The sequence below is a fragment of the Thamnophis elegans genome, chromosome Z (assembly GCF_009769535.1).
Source record: "Thamnophis elegans isolate rThaEle1 chromosome Z, rThaEle1.pri, whole genome shotgun sequence".
NCBI classification, from domain to species: Eukaryota; Metazoa; Chordata; class Lepidosauria; order Squamata; family Colubridae; genus Thamnophis; species Thamnophis elegans.
In genome coordinates, this window is record NC_045558.1 from 101,412,353 (window position 1) to 101,437,316 (window position 24,964).

Genomic DNA, 24,964 nt, shown 5'->3' on the forward strand with positions numbered 1-24,964 from the left:
ATACCTCAGTCATAGGGTGGGTGGTTGAGGAATTCTGGGAACTGAAGTCCATACATCTTTAAAGTGGCTTCAGTTGAGAAATACTGCCATAGATGTTGCCAAGGTCACACCACTAGTCCTTGGGTGGATATCCACAAAGAATCCTTACAAATTGCCCTTCCAAGCTGCTGCTACCGTATAAGCAACTGGGGGAAACCATAGAAAGACTTTTGAACGCTGCTATGTATTCTTTGGTTGCTAAGTAAATGCAAGGGATTGTTATGGTAATTCTTGTCTCCTCCCTCTAGTGGCTGTAGACCGTTTTCATGAAGATTCTGAAACTATAGCTGTTTCAGACAAACGTCCTCGTCTCGTTTCTAGGCGACAGATATTCATTTTTGGCCACCAGGAGGATTGATCAGTCATGCCAGAAGGTAAGTCCTCCACTTCGAAGATATGGTAAAAATTCAAGCTAATGAAAATTTAGAGAACTGAACTACTGAATTACCACTATTGAAAGTTTGTTTATTTAGTTATCAATCCAATTCACACTGCCACACATTTCACAGAAAATGACTCAGAGTGGCTACAGCTATCCAATAAAACAGTAAAATAAATAAAAGTTAATATTTCACCATTGTAGAGGAGAAAAAGGGTCACTTTTAGGCAAGAAAGGAATGAGAAGCAAGGGGGATAAGGTGTGCCAATTAGAAAGTGAGAAATCAGGCTATGCCTTATTAAGAAAATAAAAATTGAGAATTTTAGAATTAGTCATGTGCAAACTAATTGTTTATATCTATAGTGACCATATTTTATTGGGGGGGATAAACTTGAAAAGGGAACAAATTATTTTTTAAATTGCAAAGATAAAAAAATTAACTGTATGTAACTTTGCTTTACAAAAGAAAATTTAAGAGCAAAACCAAGAAAATAAATAAGTCTAAAGATCAGTTTTCTGAAATGAAATACTTTCCTTTATAACAACATGTTTACTATTTTTATACCTGAGTATAAAACGGGACACTGAGCTTGTCGATCAGAAAGGTTGGCAGTTCAGTGGTTTGAATCCCTAGCGTCATGTAACGGAGTGAGCTTCCATTACTTGTCCCAGCTTCTGCCAATCTACCAGTACAAAAGCATGTAAAAAATGCAAGTAGAAAAATAGGAACCACCTTTGGTGGGAAGGGAACAGCACTCTGTGCACCTTCGGCGTTGAGTAATGCCAGCCACATGACCACAGAGATGTCTCCAGACAGCGCTGGCTTTTCGGCTTTGAAACAGAGATGAGCACCGCCTCCTAGAGTCAGGAACTACTAACACATATGTGCAAGGGGAACATTTGCCTTTACCTTATGAACCTTTCACAATAACAAGGTTTGCTTTGTTTAACCCTTTGTTTACTTGTTTTCAGCAAATTTACAACCCTCTACTGAAGGAGTGTGCTTGACAATATCTCTTATTGTCCAGAGGAATATGCCAGTACCAGTAAAGAAAGAGGACCCAGAGAAAATGTGAGTATTCTAACTATTGTTTAAATTGATACAAAACTTTCTTTCAGGTGCTGGTAATAATTTGGCAAGGTGGGAAGATGGTGGAAAGGAGAACAGGTATAATGTTTGTGGTTGAAAAACATCTTTCCAATTCCAGATCTGAAGCCTTGACTTCTATACAGGTCCTACGGCTAGATAGAGAAAGAATTAGCTGCATTACCAACCTGCCAGAATTCAAACATGTCCACAGCATCTATTTACAACAGGTAACATACTCTGCCACATTCTTTGCTACTGAATACGCCACTATCTTTGAAAGGCAATATTTCTTTCTTTCTTTCTTGTCATTTGAAGCATGTATCTTAACTACCACTATGTATCACTAGCTGCATCCCAACTCCCTTTGAAAAATGTTTGGAATGATAGCAACTGTCTATCCCTATTGGAGCATTGGGTTAGAGAAGCGTGTTTTAAAAATATTTGATTTCAAGATTTCAGGATCTGAAAGTGTATCACTAACATACACACACACACATATCTTGGTAGTAGTGACAGATCACTGTTTTAATATGATTTTTGTGCCCAGTGTCTTGCCTATTTTTTTTTTTTGTTGAACTATTGAAGATGTACACGAAAAAAATATTTAGCAGAATTTATAAAAGAGGAATCTAGATATCTTGACAGGGTGAATTAGAATTTGGTTTAGTACTAATCTTATTTAAAAATAATCCTTCATTTTATCCTTCATGGCAATAGATATTTATCTATTGCCATGAAGGATAAAATATTTCCCTTGGATGCAGATTGGGTGTAGTCTTTCCAAAATAAAGATAATCCGCCATTCTTAATATTTTTTACAATGCTTTATAAGGATAGAGCAGAAAAATGCACCAGAAAAATAGGCAGCAGAGATGTCATAAATCGATCTATATGTCCAACTTTCTTACTACAATTTTTCAGGTGTTTGGGGTGACAGCCTTGTTGCTTTTATAGATAAAACAGTACTACCCAGGTGTCACAGGGACTCCATAGAGACCTAATAGCTTGAAGAAATACTCCTTTTCAAATTCCACACATACGTATTCATATAGTGAATTTTTTCCCAGTGCCCTTCTGCATTTAATAACATGCTGAGACTTGTGCTATTTTCATTTTTAGAATCAAATAAAGAAAATTGAAAACTTAAACTGCTTTCCAAACTTGAAGTAAGTATATTTTTAATTTACATGATTTAAATCATTAAAAAGGGAAGCTGGAAATATCTTCTTTAGTTTGTACAGAAATAAAACAATTCAGTGTGCATTGAGTCCAAGTGGCTGTGATAAAATTATGATAAAATATATACATCAAATGATAAAAATCGATGAAATTCTTCAAACAAATCACATTATTAACTCTGGATGGGGTTACGCTACCCCAGACAGATTTGGACCACAATTTGGGGGTCTTCGTAGTCTCATGACTCCTGCTCAGAGCAGGCAGAATTCATAGCTAGGCCTTTGCACAATTTTGCATTGTGTACCAGTTCCCTTACCTGGATTATGAGGCCCTGTGCATGGTCAATCATGCCATAGTAATTTCTCAGCTGCATTACTACAACATGCTCTAATGGGACTATCCTTAAAAAACTTGCAGCAGGTGCCAAAAGTAGTGGCACCTGAAAATTCTAGACCTCACATATAATACCATTATTGTGCAAGCTGCATTGGTTACCAGTTTGCTTCTGGAACCAATTCAAGATGGTGGTTATTTTTAAAGCCCTATATGACATGGGTCCATATTTGAGGAGCCATCTCTCCCAATGGGACTAGTCTGCTTCACTTGCACCAATGGAAGAAGCCTGCTATGGATCCCATCTGCTAAGAAATTCCAGCAAGCAGTTTAAGAATAGTCTTTTCTATTGTGACCTATTTCTGTGGAAGAGGCGAGAACACTCTCAGCCTTTTGGCTTTCTGGAAAGGTATTAAATTGACGTTGCTGGTTGACCTGAGGCCCTAAGGGGAATGCTCACTGCTGGAGAAAGTTGACAGAGTAAGACCTCAACCTATCCTGTCTTTCTCTTAGTTCTGGTTTCATTATAGTTGTTAAATTTTTAAGTTGTAGTTTTAATTATTTTTCTACTTGATTTGTAAACCACCCAGAATCACCCTACAGGGGAAATGGGTAGCATGAAAATTTAATAAATAATCATGTATAAATGTAAGTATAGCTATCTCCATATAGTATATACTCCCAGCTGCTTTTCCTGTCAACTAAATCATGTAATCAATTTTTTGTGTAACAGTTTTAGAGAAATAACTTGCAGCTAAATCACTGAGAGGTTGTGTTGTAACGACTTGAAATAGAATATGTTTAAGTGCCCCAAAGCCGCTCATTCTTCCCTAGGCTTGTTTATGTCAAGAATAAAAGGCCTATGTCTGGCGCATAATATTACATCTACAGATGGGATCGTCCCTAAATTAAAAAGTATTCAGTAAAGAACACTAACATGGTTATACCTTATTTTGGCTTGCTTATTTTTTAAATGAATTAAATATATTTACCACTTCAGTGAGAACTAGACCAATTTTAAAATTAGAGGGATTCAGAAATGTGAATAAAAAAACTGTAGTTGATTCCCAGCCCTGACAGGTAATGAAATACTCACTTGGCTTTGAGAGTTGGATTGTAACTCTCTCTGGTGGTGAGAAATAAATTGCATGTTTTATGACATCATTACCCATTAGTGCATCATAGTTTCAGTATATTTCCATTTTTCAGAAAGGCAGTGTTTTAATATTGTTTATCTTAAGGATTTTACAACTTCAGTGTCTTGCCTTCTCACATGCTTCCAGGTTTCTGTCATTATCTGGGAATTACATCAACAAAGTAGAGAGTCTCCAACCCCTCCTCAAGTTGAAATTTCTGGATCTTTCACAGAATTGCATTGATACTTTAGATATAGGTTAGTCTTATGTCTATTCCTCTGTTCGTCTTTGCCATCTGTACCAGCCATCCCTAAACTTGTGTTTTCCTGGTATGTTGGAAATATGACTCTCAATAACCATGAATCAACAAGCATCTGAATTATGAGCTATATTCTCTACTAAAGGGGTGGGCAATTAATATTCCCAAGAGGGTCACATGAGAAACTGAGGTTATTGTGGAGAGCTGAACCAACAGGTTGAATTCTGCTCACTTGTGTGCATATTGCACAATAACTGACATTTGATTTCTAATTTTCAACTAATCTCACATAGGCTGGACAGGAATAGTTAAAGGGCTGAATTTGCTTAGGGGCTGTAAAATGCCCAGGACTGCTCTACAACTAGAAAAATTGGATCAAACAATGTTGATCAGTACTTATATTCCTCAATGGGTTGTGAAAATATTATATGAACCTATACTATAGAGCACTGTATTGTTGAAATTGGGTCTTTCATTTTGACTTGTAATATTAAACCAGATATGCGAGGTATTAATTTAGCAATTTAATAAAATAATAGTTCATTTTCAGTTTGATCATACTTCATGTAAACATGAACCAGTCCCCTGCATCTCCAAAAAATTCTGTATCAATCTGTATTCATTTACACTTCCACCAGCTTCCTTATTTATGCCTTCTGGTTTATATAGATGAGCTGCCCCTGAACCTTGCAATCCTTGACCTGACTGGAAATAAATGCATGAATCAAAAAGGCTACAGGTAAAACCAGGAAGACAAATCATACTGATTCATAATAACTCATCCTGTAATTACCTTTTCTAATTTCTTGTCCTTCAAGCTGAATTTGGAACTTCCTTTATCCCAGCCAGCATAAAACTACTATATAGATGGTATTAAGTTCAGGAAGGTAGCACCTCATCGCTAAGGCCACTGCAACATCATAGAATAGGCCGTTCTGAATCCATTAAGAACATGGGAAATGAGGCAGAATAATTGGCTGGGTAATTCTGGGAGTTGAAGTCCACACTTTGCCAATGTTCAAGAAACATGGTGTAACTTATAGTATCACTTTCATTTAAATCAAACAAAAAAAAAGAATAATTAAATATAAAAGATCTTGACTCCTATTTTCATTAATTACCAAAGAACAGAGCATAGAGATGAACTTTTACTTTCAACTTCATCAGTCTTGAATTTTCATTTCTAGAGAGAGTGTGTTGGCAGCTCTGCCCAATTTGATAGAACTGGACCACAAAGGCATCCCAAAGCAGAAAGTCATTCTCCAAAATAATGAAGAGGAGGAAAATAGCTCAGAAGAGAGTGATTATGAGGACTGTCCAGAACTCTTTCAGCCGCTGAGCACAGAAAAAGGTATTCCAATTGCAGGAACAGATTTTGAGGGTTACATCAATGTGGAAGCAAAGATTTTCAGTTCTGCAATGAAAAAATGTTATCGTGAATATTGTTAATATTGAAGGTATCAAGAAATAGATTCCCTTGATGTTTCCTAGTAATCTTAGGGTCATTTATTTTCAACCTAATTTACCTCACAAAAAAAATGAAAAAATAAAACAAAGGGGGAAATCATGGGACACTGGTTAAAAGCAACAATACGCAGGGAATAAATATTATGCCTAGTAAAGAAGTACAACCATTACAAATATAGTCCTTGTTATGATCAATTGTAGTAACATTTATCTCCACCAAAGAACCTCTTTTATTCTCAGAGTAGAGATGGAAAAAAAGATCTGGTAGATATTAATCTTTGTTTAAAAACTGGTAAGATTAAATGTATTTTAATCATATTCACCAATTTTGTTGTATTTATTTTGTACAATGACAATAAAGGCTATACTACTATGTTTAATATTTTGATTAAAACTGTTATTCTTAAAATAAAAACAATGGAGATGTTGAACAATTTCTTGGCTGAGCTGATATTTACTCACTGCCATAATTTCTCTAATAGATGCACCAGTTATGACCCCAAACTCAACTCAATGAAGAAACTTTTTGTACTTTTAGCTTTTAGCTCAATCTATACCTTGAGCCTGACCCACTTGTATCCATGCTAACAAAAGTAATTTGCACCTCCCCCCCCCAATTCTGCAAGTTCTATGCAAATTTGCTAAAAACAGCTAGATAATTTTTTAATGAATGGATTATGGCGATTGCAACTTATCCTAATTCTCTTTTTTGATAGATTTTTTTGTTGATCTCCATAATGAATTCAGTAGCCGCTCAACCCGGCGGAGAGAGACAGCAATGAGGGAACATGAAGTCCGTCTGGAAGAGCTGAGGCAACGACAGAATCTGAGACAGCTTGTATTCAACACCAGTGAAAGTAGAACTGAACCCCTAAGTTTACTAGAATCAACATCTCCAGTTCTAAATGATCTACCTCAAACTGCGAACCATTTGGTTTTGAATCCACCACAAAGAACAGAGAATCCAACAGTTGATGCAGGATTGAATATTCCAAAAGAAAAAAATGAAGGAGCGATTCAGACCCAGCAGAAAATAGCAAAAGGAAAAGTATCTAGTGCAGCTAAAACTGCAAACAAGAACATAAGAAAATGATATTTTGTTGAAACATTATTTTACTTATGTAATTCCTTTATTTAAGCAAACAAATATACTCCCTTTCATTTGTGAAGCACTGTCTTATTATTTTTTTAAAAACAAGATATTCTGATCTGTTAGAGGAGGTAGGGGTTGCCAGTCAGAAAACTAAAAAAAATGTGTGGTCTACACAGTAACTTGCAAGAAACACTTCTACTGAGAAAAAAGGGAGAGGCAGGGAAATTAATAGCAGGTATACTCATCCCTCTGAAATTTTCTTTCTAGTAAAATATAATGAGCTTCTCTGTGCTTTTTAATATTGGTACAATGATAAATACTAATTTATCTTTGAAACATCAAAAGGCCCCAAGAAAAATAATGAATTATAAAATTGCACCTAGAAATCTTTCTTAGGCAATTCTAAATCTACTAGTAAAACTTGGCTAGGAACTAAAATTATTTACATATATCTGAACCCAAATGTTTGCATTTTAGAGGCAAATTAGAGTGCATCTAAACCTACAGATAGCCATAAAATCTCTGCATTTAACCTGAAATGTCTGGTATGAGATTATATATTTTTATTGAGAAAGTCACTCTGCTCCAAAGTTTCTTTTCAGGAAAACACTTTTGTTTCTTTGCAGTTCTAAGCTATTTCACATTTATAGCTAAATTAGGATTTCTTTATAATAGTTTATTGAATACACACCATAGATTAATCCTGTAGAAAGCCATATATAGTAGTGTACTGTGCTAATAGGGCATTTTGTTTCATTTTGGCATAAATGTTATGTGATCATTGTGGTTTAGGTAAAGGTCAATGTTCCCCTCGCACATATGTGCTAGTAGTTCCTGACTCTAGGGGGTAATGTTCATCTCATTTCAAAGCCGAAGAGCCAGCGCTGTCCAAAGACATCTCTGTGGTAGTGTGGCTGGCATGACTAAATGCCAAAGGCACATGGAACGCTGTTACCTTCACATCAAAGGTGGTTCCTATTTTTCTACTTGCATTTTTACATGCTTTCAAACTGCTCGGTTGGCATAAGATGGGATAAGTAACGGGAGCTCACTCTGTTATGAGGCACAAGGGATTCAAACCGACAAACCTTTTTGATCGACAAGCTCAGCATCTTAGCCACCGTGTCCCTTCATTGTGGTTTAATATATATTATAATTAACATGTATGTGAAAATAACACCAAAACATTATTTTGACATTTAATGAATAGCCATTTGCGGCGAAGGGGGGGGCACACTTTTGATTTATTTAAAAGGGGATTTCAGGTTTCTTCCTAGTCCTATTCCTTTGCAACATGATCCCATCTCCTGCAGCATTAGCTGTTAAGAGCTATAGTGACATCACATGCATTTTGATGTCATTACACATAAGACATAAATAATTCATCTAATGTACACATTTATATCGTAATGCATATGATATCATTCCTCTGTTTGTCTCTTAAAGATTCCAATAATCTTAGCCTCCCAAAACTGATACTGCAAATGCTACTCCTGTCCTTGATATTTACAAGCCCCCAGATGTCATGCAGATTATTCATAAGAATTCAAAAGGCTACTTCAGTTTAGTGGACAAACCCCAAGGAAGTCTTACATAAATAGAGCTAAATGCTTCTATAGGTTTATCTGCAGAGATGTTCTATTTTTAGTTATATCTCTTTTAATTTTTCCTTCCCCAACCCATTTTTTAATTACAACACAAGCCCAAAATGAGTATACAAAAAAATCACCACTACTTTGTAAAAAAATAAAATAAAAAATAAAATGTTGCAATAAAAGTATTCTTAAAATTACCAAATAGTTAAAACCCATCTCACCAGACAGAAATCTTGTACTCATGCCAATGGCTGTAATTTCCAGAACTTAGTACATAATTGCAATCTAAGAGTATTACCATTATAGCAGGGGTGAAATCCAGCAAGTTCTGGCAGGCTCTGGAGAACCGGTAGCAGAAATTTTGAGCGGTTCAGAGAACCGGCAAATACCACTTCTGACTGACCCCAGAGTGGGGTGGAAATGGAGATTTTGCAGTTTCCTTCCCCTGCCACACCCAGCAAGCCATGCCCACAGAACCAGTAATTTTAAAAAAATGAATTTCATCACTGCATTATAGTTTTCATTCTTCCATCCCCCAGCAACATGAAGGCAATAAGTAACTTTTTCCTTAAATCAACCACATGGTCAAAGGACTGGAAGGTAATCAAAGGTGATACTAATCTTTAAAAGGAACCCAGGGAGATCCCATAAATTATATGTTTGTCATGTAACATCTGTTCCAGGCAAATTGGTAGACATGTAATTAAAAAAAAACAATTAAGCAATAAATAATTTGACATGCAGAAAAAAAATTGCTGAAGGAAAATCTGCAGAGATTCCACAGATAAAACCTGTTTCACAAACCTTGTAAAGTTGACAGTGTCAACAACACTTATGAAAAGCTTGAGTACATTTAGCAGATGTGGAGTAAGAGGATCTGTCCTTTTATGGACTGCAAACTAAAGGCAGAAAGAAATGAGTAGGAATAAATGGGAGGTGAAGTTCTTCAAGGATTTATGTTGGGGCTGGTGCTTTTTAACTTGTTTATAAATGAAATACCTTTGAGTTAGGGCTAAACATAAACATAGTATGTTTAAATAAATGTAAATAAATATAAGCTTATTTGAAATGCTGAGAATAGGAATAGAAGTCAGCTAAAGCTCAAGATCTGAGAGTCATCTGAAAACAAATATTCCTTTCAGCAAGGAAACAAATTCAGAAAATCAAGAAACCTTAGCTTTGCTCCAATTTTATCTATAAAACAACTAAGTAAAGAAATAGATTCAGCTCTTCACTACTACTAACATGACACTCAGAGATCATAATCTGTTGTTAGATTGGCTCAGAACCATTTATAGAAACCCTAAAAAGAAGAAAAATTCAGACAATCTGTCAGTATCACAAGGATTAAGCCTCAACCCACCTGGCCATTAAGTCTACATCACCTATACAGTTTGAGTTCTGCATCTACAGAATTGCAAAAGAGTCCAGCCAGTTCCTGGGGTTTCACAGTGACAGAGCTTGTTGACACATTTTTCACACTTTCCAGAACTTGCTGTTGAAATGTTTTCATAGCATCCTGCAGTTTCTGCTGTTCAAGCTGGGAATGAAGGAGAAAGGATGGTATATGAACAGAGACTTTTAAGATGCTGTTTTTAATTACAGCATTGCTTTGCCTGATGAAAATTGGAGCAGATGAACTCCAAAAGCAAACCCAAAAGCTGGCAAGAAATGCTAGGAGATTGCAGTGTGCTACAGGAAGTGGGGCCAAATCCTCACTCATACTAATTTAAAATTTCAAGTAAAACAGAATGGAAGGTGAACAAACTAAAAATAATAGACAATATATGGAAAAGCAATACTAGGCAAACTACAAGACTTACTTTAATTCATCATCATCTCTACTTCTAAGTTGCTCATGTATTCCTTACTGCAGGTCTAATGTTCAGAACTTTACCAAGAGGGAAAAAAACTTACTTAGCTCTTTCTGATCTGGTTTAGCTGATGTTACTTCTTGATAGAAACATTTAGGTTTCTTTTAGGTATTTAAGAAAAAAAATAGTGCAATTTCAGAGATGGTTCCTTTTAAGTTTCTCAGTAATGCCTAAAGCCATTTAAGGGCAACTTCAGCTGCAAATGGACAATGAGATAGAGGCACAGCTAGCAAATTATGCTAACCAGGGCCAGAAGGCTTTGTGTCTATGTATTGGCTATTGCTCCCAATAGAGGAGCATTCCTTGGCCCTGTTACACAATCCATCAGCTCTTACCTTTTCTTTCTAGCTAACATTTGAATCCCTGCCAATTCCATCCATAGTGCCTTCTAGGAGAGGTAAAGCCTAACAGTTTAAAGCTGTGAGGGCTGCATGAAATAAGTGGAAGTTCACCTGATTACAATCCGTGACTTCCAAGGCTAGCTGATGTTCCTTGTAGAGATTGTGTCGACGGTCCACTCGACTTTGAAATCTTGGAGTCTCCCTAATGGGGTCTTTTTCACCAAAACATGGTGACTTCACCTGAGGAAAGGGAGTAATATTGGGAACAAAGACAAATGGTTTGAAGATAGACCTGCCAAGAAGAGAAAACGGAAGCCATTAGTGTAATATTTAAAAATCAGGCTCTCCTATTAATTTAAAATTTTAAAATCTCTAAAGCACGAACAGGGAGCAAGAATAGGAGGGAAAGACTAAAACAGCAATACAATCCAGCCAGTCCTTGGATTACAGTGTATGACTAGAGTTATGTAACCCAAACTTCACATGAAATATTTCTCTTTTTCACACATATGTAGCATGCAATCTGAAGTACAGAAAAATGGCTTCAGGCTAGAAATGATGATGAGCATCTGCTCCTACATATGCCTGATTCCTTTCAAATGCAGCCAGAAATAATGAAGAACATGCTGCTCAAATGTGTTCAGATATATTTTGCATCTATTGAAACTTCAAGGGGAGCGTTCTGAAAAGCTGAGGTTGGCAAGAGGTTCGTTCTCATCTTGCTGGGAAAACTGTTTTACACAGTGATAAGAAGGTTAACAAACATTTCAAAACAATCCACAGGTGCATCAAAAGAAGCCAGCATCTTTTCACTGCATCAAAACATCACAAGAAAGAAAATCAGACACTAGCTGCTTTAAATTTCCTTTGGAAATATGTCTCATTTGAAAGTAAAAATACTTGCTCAAGTTCATGTGATGTCACATTTTTTCCCTAAGAAATCTTACAAATCTGAGCTCAGAGATATTCATTTCTTAGATGCATTGCTTCCAGTCCTAATTGCTATGAGATGACTGACATTAAGAAAGTCACAAACATGTCCCAATAACTCATTTTATATAACATGCTGGCATTGTGTCATCTTGAGCCCACCATGGAGACAGATAAATGTCCCAATTATAAAGTAGCATTCTCCTCGTTTCCTGGCAAAATTTTGCACATTTCATTGACAGTGTGATTCCTGATAGGAGAGTAGGATCTACCTACCTTCTTCTGGCCACTTCAAGTTATTGGAGAAATAACTTTTGCCCTCTCCAGTTTTAGGGCACTGCCTTCTATGGATAACAGGATTTGCCTATGTATTTTCTGACAAGCATTTTCCAAAAGAGTTGCTGGGCTTTATAAATCTCATCACATACACAGGTTTAGCACTATTAACAACTGTTTTTAAAATATGGATTTAAAAAAATGGAGGGATAGCTCTCTTAAGAGAGAATACAAGTCCTGTGCTGCCTAGAACAATAATATAAACTGGGGTAAAAAAATACAAAAAACACAATACCAAAACAAAATCTAGCTATGCATTGCTGGTTTTGTTACCAATGAGTTCATTATAGGATTTTGGCTGCCTCTATTAATAAAGTGCTGCTTATTCCTGCCATATCTGGTGTTCATGAGTGAAATCTGTCAACCAGCCCGCTATTTTTGGACACAGACATAATGCTCATTCAGAAAAGTCTAAGCCTAACATTACAAATAGCCAGACAAACAACAGGTAGTAGAGAACATCTCCATGCCTACAATCTCTAAGTTGGGCAAATCGACTAACGGCAACACTAGCTATTCTAAGTACATGGCTATGCTCACCCATTTCTAGCTTTACCCCATGTTAAAGAGGAGGACTAGCTCGTGACATGAGGGAACAAAGGCTGCAGAATCCACCAATCACTTTCCTTAATTTGCACCACATTAAAACAGAAGGAAAAGCCTCAGTTGTTAGCTTTCCTACCAAGACAGAAGATTAATCTGCAATAACGGCAACATAATTTATGGTGGCTTACGGTTTTATATCTTGTGAATGGGAGGAAAGTCTGGCTTTGCCCTATGTGTGCATTGAAGACTCTTTAGACAAAACTGCTGCTCACCTAGAAGGGTCCGGGGTGGCAGTGAAAAAATGGACACAAGGAAGAAGCGGATCTTGAGGGAGGATGGATACCATACTTCCTGTGGTACAGAAACCTTCAGAATCAACACAGATCCCACTGGCTTTGTCACTTAAAATGGACATAATTGTCTCAGCAGTAATTTGTCCTACAATGATAAAGAATGTTAACATGAAAACCAAAGGAAAAAGAACATCAATTGTCCCATCATTTTAACTTTTAAAATATTTTTTACATTTGTTAGAATTCATAGATACCCTGAAAAGAAGGTGCCACTTGTAAAAGCACCATGGTAAATTTGGAGAACAATTCATGGAGGCATTGAAGAAAACAAACAGATGAGATGGGTAGGATACTATTTGCAAAAACACCTCCTCCAACTGCAATGGACTTCAAATGATGTCCAAACAGGAATGACTTCAACTCCCAGGATTACCATTCACAGTAGCCAATATTGAAAATGGAAGCTGGAAGGTACAAATTAGAAAAAAATGCTCTGCACTATTCTAGTATTTTGCTGAACTGGGATTGAGTGAATAATGTGTTGCTAAGGCACCTTTCCATGAATATGGTGTCCATCAGATGTATTGGACTTCAATTCCCAGAATTGGTTATGCTGGGAATTCTTTGGATTGAAATTTCACACACATAGAGAGTAATAGAAGCTGCCTTTGAACCACCTAGACTGATTCAATCAGCATTCTCGGAGTTGAAGCATTGAAGGACAAGCTTAGGAAAGGTTGCTTGAAGTAATCCTTAAGTAGCAGGACACCATTCCTTCAGATCCCCATTTCCATATGAATTTGACCTCCAATATATTCTGAAAGCCCACCTGAGTGTTGATACAACAGTTTCTGGCCAGCACAATACCGAGCTTTGGCTGCTTCCATGCGGACAGGCTGATGGATGAGTGAAAACACTTCTGTGAAATTGAACTCTCCTTGACCATTCCACCATCCTTGCTCTTGAGCATGTTGTCTCAGACTCTTATGTTCACTGGTGATGTCAGTACCAATAGTTAACTGATTTGAAATGTTCCGGGCACCTTCTGTATAGTTGGAGGAAAGATAATACTGTTTACTAAATTATTAGAATTTGCTCTATTGCTGGCACAGTCTTTTTTTATACGATAAGTTCAGGTAGTCTTTTTTAGAAAAGCCATTCCCTTTCCCACTCATCTCACACAGAAGAAATAGAAATAACACATATGCCACTATGATGCTTTACAGCCCTCTCTAAGAGGCTTACAGAGTCAGCATATTTCCCCCAACAATCTAAGTCCTCATTTTACAGACCTCGGAAGGATGGAAGGGTGAATCAACCTTGAGCTAGTGAGAATCGAACTGCTAGCAATCAGCAGAATTAGCTTGCAAACTGTATTCTAATCACTGCACCATCACAGCTCTCTGACAGCTAGAAATACCTCTTCTACAGTGGATATCTGACATCTGAAGTTTTATAAGTATTGGGAAGAAAGAATAAATAACTCTTTAAAATATGCTTAAATTACTTTATTTGTTAAGCTGGTTTAGATGATAGCAATAGAATTTAGCATTTAGGCTTACATACTGCCCCATAGTGCTTTGCAGCACTGTCTGGCTGATGTACAATATATGCCTTATTTGCATATTGTCCCCAACAATATGAGTTCTCATTTTATGACCATGGAAGGATGGAAGGCTGAGTCAACTTTGAGCCCTGTCAGGATCGAACTCCAGACTGTGGGCAGAGTCAGCCTGTAATACTGATCTTTAACCACTACACCACTAGGGCTCCATGGCATAGTTGCCATTATGCACTTGTCAATAGCCTCACTTGGAATACATTTAGTCTTCAACTTACAACCACAATTGGGACTGGAATTCCAGTTGCTATGTGATGTAGTTTTTGAGTGAGTCATTACATGACCAGACCTAATTTTACAACATTTGTACTATGGTCATTAAACAAACTAGGTTTCCCCAATTGATTTTGCTTGTTAGAACCCAGCATCAAGTTTCAAAAATCAAGAAAGGCATGCTGAGTTTCTTATAAGCAGTTTCCTTTTACTGTTCCTCAACTATAGACAGAAATCATGCCAAATTAAAGCATTGTACTTGCATCATTAAAGATCTCCCTGAAAATTTCTAGGGAGGAGCTGTTTTGACCCTCCTCCTCCCATGAAAACCAGGGGTGTCAAACTGTGGCCTGCGGATTGGATGCATCATACTTAGGCCATGCCCACCCCAGCTCAGTAAATGGGGAAAATGTTGCAAAACGTCACGTGATGGCAACATGACATGGCAAATTTAATACCTGTGATCTAAACTTTACTGTCTCTTGCTCCTCTGGAATGCAGCCCCTCCCATCTGGGAATCTGGACTACCTTCCACTACACCCTGGTGGGAAGGTTGAAAATCGCATGACTGCATGCTGCTGCATCCTTGCAGATGTGGATGGATTGTCAAGCACACAAATTGCGACCAAGTGACCATGGAAGATGGAATCTGACAGTCGTAATTTTGAGATCAGATTGCAAGTCACTTTTTCTGAGGCCATTGTGACTTCAAACTTTTAAACAAATGATCATAGGTCAAGAATTACCTAAAAATGCAATTCCCCGATCTTCCAGATCAGCAATCTGCAAAACTAATGAGAGCTGGACTCCAGTAACAATTTGACTTAAGCCTGAAGAAATGTCTAAGCAGCTTAGATGGATAGTTAGAGTTATTTTCTCTTATATTCTACTAGAAATCCACATTGAAATCTCAAGTTCAAGTAGCAGAAAGGCCAAAAGAGAGCAAAAAAATATTAATGAAGGCTCTTAATCAATCAATACTAATTCTTAAAAGAGCATTCTTACAAAATTTTGGAATCTTCCAGGGAAGATCCAACATACGGCATCCTTTATAATCAAAGGAGGAAGTGACTGACAAAGAGACAGGGATCTTAATTTATCTTTATAGTAGCTTGCCAGGAAGCTTTTACAAACATATTTTCAACTGAGGTTAACATTTTGCTGGTGGCATACAGAAGCAAACCTTGGAGGAGATCAATGTAGAACAAGTATAAGAAATGAATAGATTTTCCCATCTCATATATGGGAAAAGAAGAATTTTTTGTTTTTGTCTCTCTGGGTATTTGGATTTTCTCTCAAGTTTTAAATCTTTAATAATTTTCCTTCTTGAAATGCAGGAAATCACAGTACAAATTTGGCAATTATATTGAGGAATGTTTGTTATTCTGTCAGATTGAGCCCTGGGACTGCATAAACTTCTTCATGATTCTCAATTTTCAACCAGCTTGCTGAGGATTTAAAAAGCCCTCTGGCCCAGGAAGAACTTTTTAACCTGGGAAATGAATGTCAAATTACAGCTGAAAAAGCCTGTTTTGGCAAAGAGCAGGCAAAAATTTTACAAACTAAATTTATGCATGGCTACTTAGAAATAAGGCTACCATATGAAGTGGAACTTTCTCTCACATAAGCAAGAAGTTCAGAGTCAAAATAGTTTTTCTTTGATATCGTTATTAAATTTATATTTGTTTCAGGTCAAATAAGGTGGTGGATGGGGTTTGCACATCTCTGCTTTCTAACCTTACTGGAAATGTTCTATGCTTAAAACAGCTATAATTCAAGGTTAAAGCAACTTGAAATTGAGCTGTTTGGCATTCAGATCACTATTACTAGCAAACTTAGGACAAAATTAGGATACGTCTGATGATATTGAAATATTGTATTTTAAACTCAAAATTCTTTGCACCCTTCTAATATGTCATAGTACATTATTTAAAAAAAACAAGTACACCAAATGCCCACCTTGGATCCTCTGAGCCACCCAAAACCGTCCTGCTGTTTCCAACACCCAGGCTTCCTTGCGATCCGCCAGGAGAAAGGTATTATGGTAGACAAAAGGAGTTGGCGCCTCCTTGCAGCTGCCTCCTTGACCATAGCTTTCCAGAAGAGATGTTATGACTCGGACTGCTTCACTGGCACTACTGCCCCTCTCCAGACCCAATCTGAAATATAGTCGTCATTGCTATTAACATTTCAAGTGTGTTTACCAACTACTTAATTAATGTATTAATTGTTATTTCTAAAAAGTAATCTATTATTTCAATATATATGATAAAGGATCTTTTGGGGTGAAGGAGGAAGATAGGATCAGGATAGAATATCAGGGGGATATAAATTTGGTCAATAAATTAAGACAGAGACAGTATTTTAATCTTTTCTTAGTTCCCATTGTTGAGGACTAGAGATTTCCCTGCATTCTGTAGCAACCCACCATATCTTAAAATACCTTCCAAAACCCATGTGGATTTAGTCAGACTAGAGACTTCTTCAAATTGGAATTAGCTGTTTATGACCTCATGAACAGCCCCAGGATTTGTCAAATTTGCTCTGCCTTGTTTCTTGATTTTTTAAAAAAAAATTCCTTCAGCCTACAGCATTCGGATTTCTTAGTGGCCTTTCATCTGAGTACAAATCAGAGCAGTTTCTACTTTGGTTCCGAAGTTTGGTTCAGCTACATTTGGCTAGTGGCTAGTCTGAAATCAATTAAATTAAATTAAAATTAATTAAGGAAATGTGTATGGGTACAAATTGATGCATTCTGAACAATTATAGTTACAATTAAAATCATAATAATTAGTGGACAGCCGGCTTAGTGTAGTGGTTAAGGTGCTGCCTTACAAACCTGGAAATTGTTGGAAGAAATGGCAGACAGAAGACAGTTCTGCAAAAGGCTGACAGAACTGACAACTGCAGCTAAGAATAAGCAATATGTAGATCGATATTTTCAACCCTCAGGGGAGGGGAGGAGAAGGGAGGAGAGGAGAAAGGGAAGGGAAGGGAAAGGACTCCATATATTTGCTTCTCATGAGGAGGCTGCAAAGGACACTAAATGTGCATTTCCTTTGCTAACCATCTTTGGAAAGTGCCCAATTAACTGCTTTAAAAAACCTAAGCACCATCAAAACGACAAGCCTGGAAATACTGAGTGCTGCAATACTTAATAATCCTTTGAAATCAATTTTAAAGAATAAATGAAATATTTTCAATATTGGAGACATAATAAGATAAAACAACCTATAATGGCACTTGAGACTTTTTGGAGGAATTGTGAAGGACTTCGATCTGACTTCTACATATCAATATGTTGTGTGTTTTATGATACCCTGTTCCCAGAACTAACTAGTAGATGCTATTATGTAAAAATATTTGGGAAAGAACTTATCTGAATAATTATGAAGTACAAAGTAAACAAGAATCTTTCATTGGCTATAGAAAAAAATTGAACGAGGCTCTAAAAATTAAGAAGGAAAATAAAAATGCGAATTCAACAGAGTAATTTGAATGTCTTGCTTGCTGGACTTCTTAAAGAGGTTTGTAAAAGTTTTGAAGGAATTCAAGACAAAGGTAAATAATTATTTGAATAGATTAATTTTATGAAAAAGGAAGGAACATAAAGTTGTTTTATTTGATCAGAGTTAAAATAGGACATGGTAATTTGGGGGGAGGGTTCTTTCTGGATTTCTGACGTCTAAATTGATAAAGATGTTGGATATTGGATTTGCTTACAGTTAAAAGTATGGAATGCTGAGTTTTATATTTGTTCAATAATGTGATTATTTCAAAGGTCTCTTTTAGATTTTGCTGATATCTAGTTTGGAAAAGATAATGTAATTTGACCGGCCTATAGTTAAGAGTGAGTTATGGGATGAAGACTTTTATATCTGTTAACTAAAATGGAGAGATAGTAAAATTGCTTACATTTGACCTGATGAGAATAGTAAGTCGCTTTCTTGAGGTTTTCCTTCCCTTTTTTTCTTTCTTGCACTTTTTTTTACTCTTTTTAGTTTGTATAATTTTTTATTATTGTAACTACAATTTTTAATAAAAATATTAAAATATAGAAATCAGAAGACTCTGAGTTGTAAACTTCCTTAGGCCTGAAAGCTGGCTAGATGACTTTGGGCAGGTCACTTTTTCTCAGCCCAATTAATGTCACAAAGTTGTTGAGGAAAACAGGAGGCAGGAGTACAAGTAGTCCTCGACTTATGATCCATAATTGAGCTCAAAATTTCTGTTGCTAAACAAGACAGTTAAGTGAGTTTGCCCCATTTTATGACCCATCTTGCCAAATCGTTAAGGAAATCACTGCAATTAAGTTAGTAACATGGTTCTTAAGTAAATCTGGCTTTGTCATAAGGTTGCAAAAGCTGATCACATGATTCTGGGACACCACAACTATCATAAATATATGCCAGTTGCCAAGCATTCAAATTTTGATCACATAACCGTGGGGATGCTACAATATTTTTAAATATGAAAAATGGTCATAACTCACTTTTTTCAGTGCTGTTGTAACTTTGAATCAGTGGCAGGATTCAAAATGTTTTACTACCGGTTCTGTGGGTGTGGCTTGGTGGGCGTGGCAAGAGAAGGATACTGTAAAATCACCATTCCCCCCCCCCATCCCAGGGGAAGGTTACTGCAAAATCCCCATTCCTTCCCAATCAGCTAGGACTCGGGAGGCAGAGGATAGATGGAGCGGGGCCACTCAGAGATTGTATTTACCGGTACTCAGGACAACTCCAGAACTGGTCAGAACCTGCTGAACACCATTTCTGCTTTGAAGGTCACGGAACAAATGGTTGTAAGTCGAGGACTACCTGATTAGGCATGTCATTGTTCTATCTATCTATGTATGTATGTATGTATGTATGTATGTATGTATGTATATAAAAGATGGGATAAAAATATCAACATCATAATCACAACCACCCTTGATGATTAGGACTTCTCTATATACACCACACCTATCATCCTGGCTTTTCTAAAAGCTAACAAGTTGGGAAGATCATTTCAGAGGGCGTTTCAGAAAAGAAAAAAAAAGAAACACCTCCTCATCAGGTGACATTGCTTCAAGAAAAGGACCTGAAGTGTGCCTATCCTATTAAATATGTGGGATGGTGTCAGCCCAGACAAGCAAAAATAATTGGAGAAAGGCAACACTGCAAATAACCTGGTTTTGTGCCATGTAAGTTTTATAGATGAAACTCCACACCTTGAATGTCACCTGGAAACTTGCAGCAAGCAGCTGACAAATAGTGATATTACATGGATATACTCAACTGCATTCACAACTATTTACACCCTGCATTCTGGCTAAGTGCAGCTTCAAGGTGGTCTTCAAGGAAATGTTGCAACAGTCCAATCGGGGGGGGGGGGGAGGGTGTAACTAAAGTGTGAGTGATGTCAAACAAAGTCTCTCAATCCAGAAAGGCATGGAGATGCTTGTGCTGGGCATAAAGTTAAAGAAAATTCATATATTTTAAAATCAAATTTAGGGAAAGGAAGGAATCAGCCAAATGTTATAGTCTCTTCCTGACGCTTTGAAAAAAATCTCAGTTCTTAAGGAAGCAAAAGACATATACTTTGCAGTATGCAGGAATATACTTCACTGCTAGCCTGCCACTTCCCCAATCTTTTAGGGGTAGTGCACACATTTCAAATTTTGAGAAAATTTCACAGTATGGCTGTTAAGAGGATGCAGCTAGTTAAAAATACGTATTCTACTGAGAGGCCAAATAGCAAGACCAGGAAATAAATAATTTGCCTGAAGGGGAAGCAAAGATGGGAAATTAACCCTGAAATACAAACTTCTGAACTTACAGTTCAAAGTCTTTATTCAGACATCATGGTTAATGTATGAATGTGGTCTTTGCCTGAGCCCGTCTTCCTATCAGATCAATAATAAAGCAGTACGAGTTCTGATGTTGACTTGATAGGAAGCCAGAAGCAAAGGCAACATTATTACATAATGTTCAGTGATGATGCAGCATTGTGGCGAAGACCTAAATGTCAGAGTTATAGAGAGGCAGAGAATATGCAGGTGATGGGTGTGGGTTGTACAAGTTACACAACACATTATATTGTTTCCTACCTGACAAGATCCATGCCCAGCAAGGCTTCCTCCTCCCCAACTGGCTCTCGACTCCACACACCTTCATTGCCAATGCAGACACCATGTTCATTGGCACCCATTTCAGCTCCCCACAGCCAGGCAGGGCGACTTAGGATCACTGCATGTGTCTTTTCTACCTGGTCCACTTCAATATATGTACACTGTGGTGAAAGACATCAGAACTCCAGAGGTTTAATTCTTGCTCTATCGCCAAGCCTGATTTACCACAACGTGAAAGTCAAAGTCTCACTTGGAAAAATGAAATTACAAACTTCTCTAAGGTCAAGAAAACATCATAAATGTCATAAAATATATCATAAAGAGCTGTGCTAATCTGAGGATGCCTTTACTCTTTTTACACAAAGAGTAAGTAGCAAACAGCTACTTACTGTGATATACAAATACAAGGAAAGAGGGGGTACTGTCTTTGGACACAACCCTTATCCTTATATTTAAATGTAACTTTCCTTCCAGGATGGAATGTGTTTTCCCAAAGACTGCTCTGGATGATCTCATAATTTTTTTTCTTGATCCCATTGACAAACCCAGTCCCACCCGCTCACCAGCTGAGCATTCTGCCTAACTTGCCGATGATCGGAGGGGAGCATTGCTGTTGTCAACAGAGGATCTGGATGCCACTCCTTGGCCACCATGTGCAGATGCTGCCCTCTCCTTCCCAGACCCCAGGACATTCACCAGATGGTGGCTACAAAGCGGGGGGGGGGTGTCCGGCCAGCCAGAAGGCGTGGACCCTTGCTGATAAAGTGCGCTGGGAGGCAGAAGCTTCCAGCACTGACTGCAAAAAACTTTGTTCACATGCATTGCACTCATTGAGTACCGAGGCTTGGGCCTGATTAAAAATTTTGTTGGCTTGAGGTTCCTGAGTGTGCTTGCTTCAGCTCTACCCAGGTCCGTCCTCGGACCTTTGAGACACACTTTGAATGTGCTGTATTTTTACTTCATCTTGGAGATTTCATGCATCGAATTTGACAAGCATGTCAATCTATGGTGAATGAACTAATTATTCAGAAAGTGGTAACCTGTGTTTTTATTTGGATTCCTATACTTAAGAGCCAATGAGGCCTAAACAACTCTTCCAACCAACCTTCTTTCCAATGACTGACTTCAACTCACCTGAACCTTTGTCCCTTTGACATGACATCCGGATGGAAAATAGACAACTTCCTGAACTTCATCTTTTGGCCGATCTGAATTCTTGCCAAAAATGACCTCTTTGGCAACAGAGGCTGGGGGAAGTGAGACGAAGCAATCGCAGGAGGATGGTACAGAAGGGTGAAAGCTGGCCATTGTATCTGCATAAAGCTACAAAGTTGAACATTGTAACCTTCATTTTCTAGGAGGTTATTTTTTTTAATAAAAATCTTTTTCCCCCCTACATGACAGGAGGAGCATCTCTTCTTCCACAACCAATAAAATGTTACTCAAAACTAATTGATTGGCTCAGATTTTTGCATACTTTGTTTTGTTTGGAAGAAGGAAACCATCAGAATCAAAACAGAACTGACAATGGCCTCTAGACTAGGATTACAGTAACATGTTATTCAAAAATATTAAAATACTTTTATATCACAGTAGGGAGAACACGGGGATGAGCCTCTGGTTAGCTTATTGCATCTCATTCTACGCTTAGAACAGTTACATATCCATCCAGGGCCTTTTCAATAGTGACTCAATTCTTCTTGAACTTCTTGAGGCCATGAATTGGCCACAATTGTCTTTAACCTAACATGTTCCAGATTGCATTGTGGGGAAAGTTTTCTATATGAAAATATCTTAAAAATAGCTATTACTGGGTTGTGTTGTCTGTACCACATGGTTTTCATTACATTGCTAAAGCTTTAAACTGAAAGATATAGACAAAGAAATTATATAAATGCATATGGCAGTATTTCCTTTCGAACCCTCTTCAAAACTACCTTTCCAAATATGGTTTGGCACAATTTCTTCCTTTAGTACAGGGATAAATGATATATTTGTCTCTAACCTCAATCTTTCTTCTGAACCTTTCTTCATTTTCCTGCCAAGACCTCCTGCTCCTTGGGCATCTTAGATTTTGTGCACTGCATCAAACAGCAACAATCGCTTTGAGGTACCTAAATCCTTCACCCACTGTTTGCATTGTTTCCCCTCTTTCTATTGTTTATCCTTTTCGTTGTGGCGAATATGCCTGGATATTTCCTTGCAATGCGACGCACCTGCTTTGTTCGGCAGATCCCATTTAAATTTCTCCTTAAAGTTACCCTGTGCAACGATAATCCAACCCTTCTTTGATACTTTGCGGCTGTCAAGCTGCCTTCGCACTACAAACGGAGCTGCTAGCCAGCCAACCAGTTTAGTCTACCGTCTTGCGCGAACTCAAGTCACATGTTTATTTTACGGTCCGGAGTCCCGCGAGAACAGAGTGAATATAAGAATATAAGTGGTTTAATTAAGCTCAGGTGTGCCTGTTCTGCACTTTTACTTTGGGCTTTCACGTTTCCTTCTTTTTGTGTGTGTGTGTGTGTGTGTGTGTGTGTGTGCGCGCGCGCGCGTTCATCTATTTTTGAAATAACGGTTCGTTTATTAGGAGACAACTCCCTCTCCATTCCACCCAATCAATGCAAACTGCTGAGATAAAGCAAGCAAACATTACAAAAATCTCGTTTCACGTCCGCGTGTCCTCACGCCCCTTCCACAGCCCACACGGCTTCCCGATTACGTTTTATCCCAACCCCAATTCCTCTAGCGCTTTCAACTCACCAAAGGCCCCTTCCACTGGGACTCTAAGCTTTCTTCGGGCTTCTTGGATCTATCACGGCGACGGCAACAGGTGAAGGAACTACTTGGCCACGTTGACCCTCAAACTGAATTGCCCTGGGATCTGGCCGGAAGTTGCAAAAAGTTTTTTGTTTTTTGTTTTAATGAGATAGTCGGTGAGAGCGACGCCAGGTGGCGCCTGCAGACTATATTCAGTACCTTCCCAAATTGGTCAGGCTATACGTGCTGCAAAGTGCGTTGGCTTTTTGATTAAAAGAAAAATTACTAATGAAAGAAAATTATGCTTGCAGATATCCTAAGCTACAGTCACCTATCAGGCTCAGAGTCTGGCGCTGCAGCTTAAATTGTTCTTAATGTTTGGAAAGGCAAATCTCTTAAGCAGCTCCGCGGCAGTCGAAGTTCTCTTTGAACTTGACTCCCGTTCCCTCTACGGGCAAGAGAACTTGCGCTCCGTGTAGCAAATGGGCCGCCGTGTTGCCCCTCACGTCCTTCACTATCTCTTCAAGGAGATATGTATTGCTTAACGGTGGAAAACAGCTGGCTGCATGGCCGCCCCCTGTTTTTCCTTGGGAGTGAAACAGAGTAAGGGTTCTTCTATCTATATTGGAAGTAGGAGGAGAAAGATTACTCCCCTCCACTGTGTGAATATCAAGCTACATAAACTGCTGAAACTATAATTATAGGGCAGTGTTTCTCAGCCATGACCTCTTGAAGATTTGGGCTGGGGAATTCTGGGAGTTGAAGCCCACATATTCAAGTAGATCAGATTGAGGAATACTATTATAACGCATCATAACAGAATGTTGAAAGCCTGACAGTTTCTCTCTCCTTCTAGGTAAACCTAAAGTTTCCCCTCGCACATATGTGCTAGTCATTCCTGACTCTAGGGGGCAGGGCTCATCTCTGTTTCAAAGCCAAAGAGCCAGCGCTGTCCGAAGACGTCTCCGTGGTCATGTGGCCGGCACGACTAAACACCAACGGTGCATGGAACGCTATTACCTTCCCACCAACAGTGGTTCCTATTTTTCTACTTTTTTACATGCTTTCGAACTGTTAGGTTGGCAGAAGCTGGGACAAGTAACGGGAGCTTCGTTACGCAGCACTAGGGATTCGAACCACCGAACTGCCGACCTTCCTGATTGACAAGCTCAGGGTCTTAGCCACTGAGCCACCATGTCCCTCTGATTTACCCCAAAAAATTCCCATGGAGTAATCATGAGGGTTTTTTCCCTTTGTTTTTCTGAGCTAAGCTGATGTTTTATTATTTTTTATTTTTTTTACTTTATTTTTTTTTGTATTTTATTTTTTATTATTTATTTATTTTATTATTTTAAACACATAAGCACATCA

The 24,964-nt window shown here is 38.0% G+C and overlaps 2 protein-coding genes across 4 annotated transcripts; one reads left to right on the forward strand and one right to left on the reverse strand.

Annotated features, from left to right (window-relative positions):
- The first annotated feature begins 83 nt into the window (after positions 1–83).
- Positions 84–7,849, forward strand: LRRC46 (leucine rich repeat containing 46). Of its 3 annotated transcripts, none has more exons than XM_032235791.1 (8): positions 84–413; positions 1,391–1,490; positions 1,627–1,735; positions 2,628–2,674; positions 4,304–4,413; positions 5,085–5,154; positions 5,603–5,766; positions 6,599–7,849. In XM_032235791.1, the coding sequence occupies exons 1-8, from the start codon at positions 404–406 to the stop codon at positions 6,973–6,975; spliced, it is 987 nt and encodes a 328-aa protein (XP_032091682.1). In that variant the 5' UTR covers positions 84–403; the 3' UTR covers positions 6,976–7,849. The 3 variants fall into 3 exon arrangements, with proteins under 3 accessions (XP_032091682.1, XP_032091685.1, XP_032091683.1); XM_032235792.1 differs by lacking the exon at positions 84–413 and adding an exon at positions 534–677; XM_032235794.1 differs by lacking the exons at positions 4,304–4,413; positions 5,085–5,154.
- SCRN2 (secernin 2) lies at positions 5,744–23,715 on the reverse strand. Its single transcript, XM_032235790.1, has 9 exons — positions 23,597–23,715; positions 21,971–22,159; positions 20,816–20,997; positions 16,684–16,883; positions 13,720–13,935; positions 12,870–13,035; positions 10,897–11,077; positions 9,934–10,110; positions 5,744–5,829 (listed from the first exon to the last, which is right to left on the reverse strand). The coding sequence occupies exons 2-8, from the start codon at positions 22,142–22,144 to the stop codon at positions 9,952–9,954; spliced, it is 1,278 nt and encodes a 425-aa protein (XP_032091681.1). The 5' UTR covers positions 22,145–22,159; positions 23,597–23,715; the 3' UTR covers positions 5,744–5,829; positions 9,934–9,951.
- Positions 23,716–24,964: the final 1,249 nt, after the last annotated feature.

Coding starts and splice junctions, on each gene's coding strand:
- SCRN2 (XM_032235790.1), bottom strand. CDS start 22,144: ATGGCCAGCTTTCACCCTTCTGTACCATCCTCCTGCGATTGCTTCGTC. Junction 20,998..21,970: donor TCAAAGGGACAAAGGTTCAG/GTGAGTTGAAGT, acceptor CTTTCACCACAG/TGTACATATATTGAAGTGGA. Junction 16,884..20,815: donor CTGGGCATGGATCTTGTCAG/GTAGGAAACAAT, acceptor ACTATATTTCAG/ATTGGGTCTGGAGAGGGGCA.
- LRRC46 (XM_032235791.1), top strand. Junction 2,675..4,303: donor AACTGCTTTCCAAACTTGAA/GTAAGTATATTT, acceptor ACATGCTTCCAG/GTTTCTGTCATTATCTGGGA. Junction 4,414..5,084: donor CATTGATACTTTAGATATAG/GTTAGTCTTATG, acceptor TGGTTTATATAG/ATGAGCTGCCCCTGAACCTT.